We start from the raw sequence: 10,483 nt of genomic DNA, 5'->3' as shown, positions 1-10,483 counted from the left end.
TTTCTGCAACTGGGGCATTTTGTTTGATATTTTTGCATTAACTGCTCCGCATGCGACATGAATGCTTTTGATGAACGCTTATCAGTTTATCAGGCGTGGAGAGGTATTACCTACTTTTGCATGATTATTCACAAAACACCTCTAAACATTGTCAAAAAATAAAAAAAATCTTCTGGATGGAAATAAAGTTGTTGTCCACCAGCATGCTGTCTGCAGAAGGCCGTGGTTCCCTCTCCTTTGCCGTTTTGTCGGCCTGTTCTGAGGAACAGGTGACCACAGATGCTCTGCGATAGTCGGCTCCGGTTCTGAAGCTCCTAGACCATGTGACTGTCCAGCTTCAGATGTTCTAATTCTCATTACTCCAAAATTTAAATGCATCAAAATCCATGTTACTCATTTTTGATCAATGGGTGTATCACGTACCCACGTCCAAAATATTTCACTTCGTGTTTTTTTTTTGTTTTGTTTTGTTTTTTAAATGTCCCATATTTTCTGTTTGTCTACTTCAAAAAAATGTACAAATAAATCAGGGATTTTGGGAACTAAAGGTAAAAATTTTGAAGTCAATGAAAAGACGCCTTGAGGGCTAAAGTTTCAACTAATTAAAGTTTATGAAGGAATAAAACAATGATATAAAACTTCATGTTCATCTCATCATTGAGAACAAAGCTACAAGAAAATTTCTTAATATCATTTATGTTTTTGATTTTCAGTAAGATGAATATTGCCTTGCGCAGGGATTAGAAAAAAATATAAAACTATCTTCACTTTTCACTCCACGGGTTCATTTGTGAGTTTCATAAAACGTAAAGTGAGTCTTTAAGGGAATTTGAAGAAACTACTGGCCTTTCAAAACCTTTTCTGCCATCAATCATCTCAGTTTTTCTGCCTTTAATGTGTTCACAAGTGTGTTTTTACAGTACCACTTTGATGAATTACCAGATCTATTATAACCACTAAAAATGTCAAAGGAAATATCAAATTGTCATAATCTAAAATTATAATTTCAACCAGACCGATGGGAGTTAAGTGTGCATTTACATTAAAGATGTCATTTGCTTATAATTTACTTCAGTGAAATTACTCCAAGTTGAATTCTAGGGGAATATATCAGCCATAATAAATCTTTGTTGTTGTTTGGAAACAAATGGCCTCTTTATGATGTCGATTGTTTTTCACGTCCCTCCTACATGGCGTCGCATTACTCAGATCGGTCAACCATCATGCCACATGTCACACCGATGGTCCTCCACTGAATGTTACTCTCCAACACAGATGGGGGGGGGGAAGAGGAACGCCCATGTGTGCCGGTCGTTCCCAACAAACTGCCTCGTGTCCTTTGCCACGTGGCGTCAATTGGCGCGAACGACGAATAGATTCCCGCCGGTTTTACTGCCTTTTTTTCCCTGTTAGGTCGGCCGCGCTTCACGTGCGGCTAAACGCTTCACTTCGTCATTTGCCGTCTCTTGTGACGTCAGTGCCATCACGCTGTCAGCAGCGCCATGTTGTCTAATGACGGGGACAAAGAGACACAGATTGCACTACCACCTGCACGAGACAAGACAACAGGAAGGCGGCGCTCCGTCGATGCTGTTTGTGTTTCTTGTACGTCACCGCTGGTCATTATCCGTTCAGGATGTTGCATATCATCCCCTTTTTTTTCAATCCATGTTTAACAATAAGTTTTTTAAATTCTCTTGCCACAATCTTGAAACTGATGTCTGTACAGATACACACCAATATCGGTTGCCTCTCTTCTCAAGACAAACATGGAGATTGCTGAGATTCCTTCCAAGTGAAATTAATTTTTTTTTTTTTTTTTTCCCTCCGTTTGCTTTTCTGTTCCTTCTCTTTCTCGTTGAGTGTGTGTGTGTGTGCATGATTTAGTGCGGGTGACTCACTGGGTTGACTGGCCCAGGTGATGCTATAACACACTTGAATAAAATAATGAGCCTCCTTCTGAAGCCCTCTGTCTTGTTGTTGTAAATGACTCACATCGGCGAGCGCTCGCTTTTTTTTTATTTTATTTATTTTTTTTTTTTATTGAAGTTATGTGGTGGCACATTCCAGCAACAAAGTGCTGTAAACGCCACAAAACCATCACACAGTAACCAATCACAACACAAGCAATAAACATTCAAATTCGTGGAGTGTCATCATCTATCATCAATCAAATATACATGAGATGTGTCAATCAGTGTTCCAGTTATTGTCAATCAAACTCGGCTCTCAACAGGTTTATTATAAGGATATGGCAGTAAACTATTACCACATCATTGAAATATCACTGCTCTGTGGACTGAATGACATTTACTCAAATTCAGCAAAGAAAACTGAACTGCTTTACTGTATTCCTCAGTTTTTCTAAGTACTTTTGAGGCTAAAAGGCTGAACTGCACCAGCTGCTGGTGATGAATACAAAGAGACACTCAGAGCTTCGCTGCGCAGAGGCTGCCTTAAAAATGAATACAAGTCTAGACATAAAAACCCTGAGCAGCTCACCAGACGTTAACCCAGACGTTACTGCCTGTATACGATCGCAAAACTATCCTCTCCTGCTAATATCAGCTGTTATTAATTATGAAAACAGCTCGACTTGTTCATCAGGGTTTATCCCGTGAGAAGTAGCTTGTTCTGTTTCAACTCCAAACTTGAGGACCCAACCCTCTGTAGCACATTGGTTGCTACTGACATTAACAGCTGAAGCTCAGTGTTTAAGGAAATGAAGATTCCCAGTGGAGCAGAAAATGGAAGATATATACATATATATATATATATATATATATATATATATATATATATATATATATATATATATATATATATATATATATATATATATATATATATATATATATATATATATATATATATATATATATATATATATATATATATATATATATATATATATATATATATATATATATATGTGTGTTTCTTTTTTTTTCCTTTATCCACTTATTGACTCCATGGTTACTTTCAAACCACAGTTTAGTGAAAATATGTGGCTTAACAAAGTGAAAAGTTAGATGTGAACCTTAATTGTCACATCACACTATAGCTACTGTTAGCATTTCCAGTTGGATGTTACTGTATGTTTACAGCTGATCTTTTTTCATTTTACCCCAGTGGAATAAAATAACTTATTATTCTACCATCCATTTAAAAATGTTCTAGCTGCTAGCGATGCTACATCAACTATCATAAATCATATGCGAGGAGAGAACATTGATTTCACACGTCTGGCACATTAAACATGATTTTGGCACATTTTGTTTTGATGATGTGTGTGAGAAGGCGAAATCTCACCAAGAATTTTTGGTTTGGTTTCTAGAGCAAATATCTTTGTAGCCTTGAAATAAGATCAAACTAACTTACGAGCAGCTTTTCAGTCAGACAGAGGAGCTTGTTTTTAGTCTGTAGTTCCGTGATATGGCTGAAAAAGTTTTTTGTTCCATCGGCAGATTATTTCACTTACAGCCTGGACAAAACAAGAAATAGTTGTCTGCTGATGGAACAAGAACTTTTTCCTCAATATTTCAAAGGTGAAAAATGTTCTACTTTACAAAGCTTCCAGACGTCGACATTTTCCGAGTGTTTGAAACTCAGACGTTTCCACGTTTTCTCAGGAAAATTTAGGAAAAAATGTCAGTATTTTTGGCAAAAAAATGTAATCTTCCTTTTTTTAAAAAAAAAAATTAAAATTAAAAAATCCCTAATTAACCGTTGTATTGGCGACAAAATGATTTTTTTTTGTCCAGTTCATTTTACTTTGAAAAAAAAAAGAGTCAAGAGTTGTAAGTTGTTGCTGAGCCTCTCCTCCTCTCCTCTTCTCCTCCTCTCCTCTTCTCCTCCTCTCCTCCTCTCCTCCTCCTCTCCTCTCCTCTTCTCCTCCTCTCCTCTCCTCTTCTCCTCGTCTCCTCCTCTCCTCCTCTCTCAGTGGTCCGAGTCGTGCAGCTGGATGTTTCGGTGGCAGGATGAGCCTGCAGCATCCCGTTTTATCCCTTCCCACACGGCAGTAATTATACTGTCAGCCGTGAGCATCAGGGAACTCAGACGGCAGCACAATGAGAGCCGTGGCAGAGGGGCGTTGAGGCCTTCGCTTGCCTGTAATTTCGCATCTTAAATGATCGTGTAAGAAGAGCCAAGTTGCCGCGCGGAGGTTTGTCTCCACTGAGGCAATAGATATGATGAAGCGCAACAATGAGCAGGTGTTGTGCTGCTGTTTGCCACGGGACAATCAAGACCAAAAAACAAAAACAAAAAAAAAGAGAACGACTTTTAAACCGACCCAGTCTTTCTGGATGATGGGAAACACGACGAGTAAAAAAGTCTCACTGCGCAGCAAAAAAAAAAACAAACAAAAAAAAACCTTTCTGCACCACTTTCCCTCTTTTTACTGTACCGTGGGCTGATGGGAAAGTGCCGGAGCTGCCTGAGCGTGATGAAGATCTGTAGATATTCCTGCAGCCAGCACACATCACATCAGCACCTTATCTCACTCATCTGCACATATTTAGGCTGACAAATGACTGCCTGTAGCAGAATCTGATCAAAATTTAACACCATGTGATTGCAGGCAGTATTAAGGACATCCATCTGATATGCATATGCGGCACATTCATCTTCGGCTCGTATGAAGGTTAGCAGTACGTAGATGGGGGGGAGGAGGAGTAAATTTCCGCCAAGAAAAAAACTCAGAAATTTTCTAGAGAAAACGAGATAATTCCTGAAACTGAAAAGTCAAAAAATTGCTATAAAAACCTCTGACGTTTTGAGATTAATCCCGAAAAATTTCTAGGATTACCCATTAGGTATGTGCGTTTTTAGAGGGGGGGGGGATCTGAGGTGGTGGTTCCTAACCGCCACCATTACCAGAGATCCACTGTAGTGAAGAAACAGCGTCACCACAGTGACATTACTGCATGCTAACATTACTGCATGCTAACATTACTGCATGCTAACATTACTGCATGCTAACATTACTGCATGCTAACATTACTGCATGCTAACATTAATGCATGCTAACATTACTGCACGAATACAGGGCAGGGTAACGTGAAAAAAACATTATTTAAAGGGGCAGTAATGTGCATTTTCCAGGCACGTAGTGCCATTTTACAGCTCAATCAAATCACTATGTTAACCTCAAATGTCCTAAGAAGTGTTATGTATCAAATATGACTTTAGAAAAAATTTGCTTTGCCTTGAAATTGGGTCTCTGTCTCTTTAAGAAACGCCTTCTCTTTCTGAAACTCCGCCTTCAGGAAGTCATCACAACATAGCTCCTCAATTAAACCTTCAACAACATTTTTACCAGTTGCTCTGACAAATACCTCCTGTGATGAGCTCAGCATTTCCACCAAGTTTTTGTTAACTGCTGCTGACTAGTCTGAAGGAGCTGCTCTGTGAGGTGGTGTTAGAGGGTTGGTGCGTTTTGCACAGCTGATGGGCTGTCGCGGGAGATTAATTGATTTCTCAAATATCAATCAATCAAGTGTATTTGTAAAGCACTTTTCAGCAACAACGCAGTTCAAGATGGTTTATGTCATAAAAATGCAAAAATACAAAGTCATAGAATAATTGACACAGTCAATAATTGAGAAAATCAGTAAAATGTTGGTCAGCGTTAATTGATTATGGTTCAAATGCAACTCTAAACTGGTTGGTTTGTAGTATAGTTTTAAGGGAGGTCAGTGTTTCAGCTGCTTTTCAACTTTCTGAAAGTTTGTTCCAGATTTGTGGGTGAAAGAATCAAGGCAGAACTCCAGGTGTGTTTTACTCCAGGTGTGTTTTACTCCAGGTGTGTTTTACTCCAGGTGTGTTTTACTCCAGGTGTGTTTTATTCCAGGTGTGTTTTACTCCAGGTGTGTTTTATTCCAGCTGTGTTTTACTCCAGGTGTGTTTTATTCCAGGTGTGTTTTACTCCAGGTGTGTTTTATTCCAGCTGTGTTTTACTCCAGGTGTGTTTTATTCCAGCTGTGTTTTAGATGAAGGAATAACTTGATAATATGATGACAATATTATTATAAGGAATCACAATTTGAAAAAAGTCGATGTCATGTAATTCTGCCCCTTTAAAGCTATGAACATCTCTTAGAGTACTGACTAGCAGCCAGTGGTGACGCTAGAGGAGCTACACAGCTCAGGTGGAAGCAACTATTAGTCCCGACCTCCAAAAATTTGATTTATGGATGAGGGAAAGATACTCAGTTTATGAAAATCTATGTTTGAAAATTCTCTCCAAGGAGTCTGACTCAGCTTGACATATTGTGTAAAGATCAAGCCGTCTCCAGATGTGCAAAGGCGGTACAAACATCTGTCAGTGGTCCTGAAGTCGTAGTTGCAGCAGAAAAAAAAGAAAGAAAAAAGAATCCCATATAACTGTGCCTCTCGTTCATAATTACTTATTACTTTCTTGTTTGTAGCAGTTTGTGGTTGTAATGTTTGATTAGTGTGAACATTCTTCCAAGTCTTGTATCCTTGTTTTGTTGTAATAATGTGCTGCATAAACCAATTTTTATGTAAAACTTGACCCTAACGCAGCAGCAGCCAGAAAAACAACCACTTTTTAAGATCTGAGCCACATCCTGTGGCTCGTTTGAAGGCTTTTGGTGATCTGATCACAGTTCTATGTAAAAACTTTTCCTTTATGTAATCCCAGACTGACTTCATGATGCTCAGATCAAGGCTCTGTGGGGGTCAGACCATCTGCTGCCGGACTCCCTCTCGTCTTTCTCACTGGAGAAAGAGAGACTAGTGGTACATTTCAAGCTTGTTGCCTAGCTGCGGAGGGAATTTGTAACAATTGGCTGCCTCCCTGGGACAGCACGGCTTGGCTAAGGACGTAACAAAAATATATATAACCATTTTTATTATCAGTAGGAATTTGAATTAAATGCTTGAACCAACAGCAAATGCTGGCTGAAACTGTACATTTTCTTCTAAGACATACTAATACCCGGGAATAAATCTCACAGTCTGGGTTTTAAATACACACACACGCACGCACACACACACCCACACCCACACACACACCGGGGCGTTGCTGTTCTTCTTCAGCTCCCCCACCGCTGGCGAACAGGAGGACGCAGATGAGATCTCTGGCACCATCTAGTGGCCAATGAAGCACCCAAAAAATATGCATGCAATCTTGGTAAATTCGCTGTCATTTAAACAGCTGGCTCCCGTCCTTTTCAGATTAGCCTCCAGTCCCCCTACGGGTAATGAAAACTCTTCTCAACAAAGGCCTCGGCACGAGCGCGCGACCTGCCCGGTGCTAAGCTGGAGATCACAGAGCCGCCGCGTGACCCTAATCTGCATAATTACATTAAGGGCGCTATAACCGCGCTGCTAACGGCACGCGCCAAACAAACACAGGGAGAGCGTCAACATTGTTCTTAAAGCCAGAGAATATATGATTCAGCAAAAATTCAGACAAGACCTGTTCATCAAATCCGTGAGTACACAATACCAGAGACTCATTTGCATTTTGTTAAACTGTCGAAGAAAGTAAAAGTTCTCAGCATTACCAGTTGCCTTGGAACAGTTACAGCAGCATTGTTCTGAGTGAAAAAGATATTTTCTTACATAAACGTGAAAGTAATAGTTTCAGTGATCTGGATTTTAGTCTTGTAGTTGGATCAAACCAGTTATGTTGATGGCTGATATTTGGGTTAATGAAGTAGTCAGTAATGACTGAGCAAAGTTTATGGATGTTCACAAAGTTATCATTGTCCTTTGCAACAGACTTTGGAGAGTTATTTTTTAGCTCTAGGGGATTTTGTTTTCATTATACTTAATACAGCAAACCTACCTTCAATAATGCTTTTTTTAAAAATTACAAATACAATAGTTACATATTTTATATTTGATACTAGCCTTGTGAGGGGATTTTGTTTGTGTTTTTGATTGTCTTGTAGCTCTGTAGCGAGAAAAAGAGGGGTTAATATCTGCTGTAAAATCTAATATGCAACTGATATCTCTTATAAAAAAATTATACAGAATACAGTTGTTGTTTTTAGCAGATGCTAAAACAATCACAGAATCAGAGAACGGGGTTTCTATCATCTCCAAACAACTCCTGTCTTCACATTTTCAGTTATTCTTGATAGAAACATATGAATCACATCATGGCATGTTAGTAGATTGTTTGAAGTTTTTACTTATTTAGGGCACACATGAAGAATAGCAAAGCAGTAAATGTATCCAGACATTAATTCAAAAATAAATAAAAATAAAGTCACCATGAACAGTTGTCTTTTTCTTAATTTGCAGATTTGTACACCATCTTATTTTCTTCCTAGTTGATATAAATTGTATAGCTAGTGAACCAAATTTTGTCTTGTAGCAAATGTTTCATACAGTAAGGTTGTTGTCACAAACCCAAAACAGTCAAGATCTGTCAAATAAAACCTTATGGTTCAAATACAGAGATATTTTTTAAGATTGTTTTAAATTATAATCTTTATGAAAAAAGAAAGAAACTTTAAAGGAACATTTCTGGATGGAAATTGCTTAAAGTATTTATTTATTTTAATAAGGAGTCAATGTCTTACCAACAATAGATAACTTTCTTGTTGTCTTTATTCACTGTACATACAGAGTAGTTATTTGGTGGTTGGAGAGGATATAAAACCATGTAATCTATAAAAAATCTATAAAATTACACTTTGTTATATGCAATTCTGAGTGAAATGCTTTATACATTTTGTTCTCAGTATGTATTTTACACAGGAACATTACTGATTCAAGGGAACATAATAATCAATTAACCCTCCCAGTGTAAAGATTTATAACTTTATGTTCTGGATAAATTGATTCTCTTAGTTGATAAAGTTAAATGGTATTTTCCATTTAAGGTCTAATTTGAGTTCACAATGTCTCATTCGTTTAGGAACCTGTGCAACAAGAGGAAATGTTAACCACCCATGATAAAAATGCCATGTTGCATCTGACTGGTCAGAGCATCAAACGGGCAACTAAAAACAGCCTCAACACGAATACACCTGGCCTCCATATGTCAGGCACACATGGACAAGAGTCACTGGGTCAGCTTATGGCATCCTCACCAACCCAGGAGGGCATGGCACAGCTGGGCTCACTGGTGCTTAAGCCTCCCAGGCATGACTTGGAGAGGCTTGCTGAAGACCAGCCCCCCAGGCGGCCCCTCAAGCTCACCCCTCTGGAGCTCCCAGAGGAGGTAAGAGAGGCGCAGAGGAAAAAACTTCACTTGATCCAACAGGACGCCAAACTTGCCGACTGTAAGTTCGACGTGATGCTGAAGGAGAACATCATGAGGAAGCCAAAACCGATTATGAGGCAGAAGATTGTGAAAGCAGTCGTGGATCCTTCTTCTTCAATCATGCCAGTCGTTACTCAAGCACAACAGAAATCCCATAGACCGCAGATGACACGCTCTAACCCCGTGGAGAAGAGCGGAGAGAGACATTTGCGAGACATCACACGTCGAGGGATCCCAGCGTCCCTCTCCGGCAAGCCTGCCCCTCCTCTACCTGCTGCCAGAATCAAGGCTCAGGCCGCATGCGACGGAGATGCGTCACGCAAGAACCCAAGTGGCCTCCAGTTCGAGGTAGAGAGAAGGCGGCCGCGGCTGAAGAGAGAGCAACGCCTCGAAGAGGATCAGTGCCAAGCCAACACGTCAACCGGGAGATTATGCACAGATGGAGGCAAGCTTGCCCAAGGTGTCCGAGGCAAAGGGCAGCAGGCGGAGTGGGCTTGTAGAGGCCAACCACATGCTGGAGAGAACATCAAAGATCCCTGCACTCCCGCAACGTCACGCAAGCAGGGAAGCGCCAAGAAGGGCCACCAAGAGGGAGGCAGGAAGCAATCCTCGAGATACATCTTGAACAGACAGTCGGACGAAGGTGGAAACGGGGAAGCAATTCCCGAAAGCTGGAAGGCAAAGAGGAAAATTCCCTTGATCATGAAACAGAACAATGCCTTCCCTGTGGAGGCTCTGTAAGTGTAGTGAAAGTTCAGCATGGAAGTTGACAATTCCTTAGATAGCGAGTCAAATATTTTGTTCAGATTACAGTTTATCATGTTCCAAACTTTAATACAGAAAGTGAATTAGTAGTGAGAGACCCATATGCCAGGTTTGCTTTAAGTTATGCACAGTCCTATTTGCAAAGCCTCTGCTGACAAGACTGACTTAATTAGCTTAGGCAGCCCTGGCATGGAGCGAGGCTTATGATACATCACACAGGGTGTGATACAGCAGCGATCCAACAGAATGACACAGCAGAGAGTTTTCCTCTAAGGAGGACAAAATATCCTGAGGGGTAAGATCTGAACCGTGGAGGTATGAGGATGCTGACTGACTGATGTAAAATTTTGGAGTATTTTTTTAACCGGAAACGGCATGATCAATATATTTGTAAGAGTGTAAAAAATATGTAACTCAAATGTATATTGACTTTTACTTTCTGAAAAAATAAAAATACGCTACAACTGCAAA

General features: G+C 39.9%; 1 protein-coding gene across 1 annotated transcript; it reads left to right on the top strand.

Annotated features, from left to right (window-relative positions):
* Positions 1-7,097: 7,097 nt before the first annotated feature.
* LOC122843162 lies at positions 7,098-10,483 on the top strand. Its single transcript, XM_044137728.1, has 2 exons — positions 7,098-7,462; positions 8,900-10,483. Exons 1-2 carry the CDS (start codon positions 7,421-7,423, stop codon positions 9,986-9,988), a joined length of 1,131 nt encoding a protein of 376 aa, XP_043993663.1. The 5' UTR covers positions 7,098-7,420; the 3' UTR covers positions 9,989-10,483.

This window comes from Gambusia affinis, linkage group LG14 (genome assembly GCF_019740435.1).
Source record: "Gambusia affinis linkage group LG14, SWU_Gaff_1.0, whole genome shotgun sequence".
Classification (NCBI taxonomy): Eukaryota; Metazoa; Chordata; class Actinopteri; order Cyprinodontiformes; family Poeciliidae; genus Gambusia; species Gambusia affinis.
This window is presented reverse-complemented; position numbering and strand designations above follow the sequence as displayed.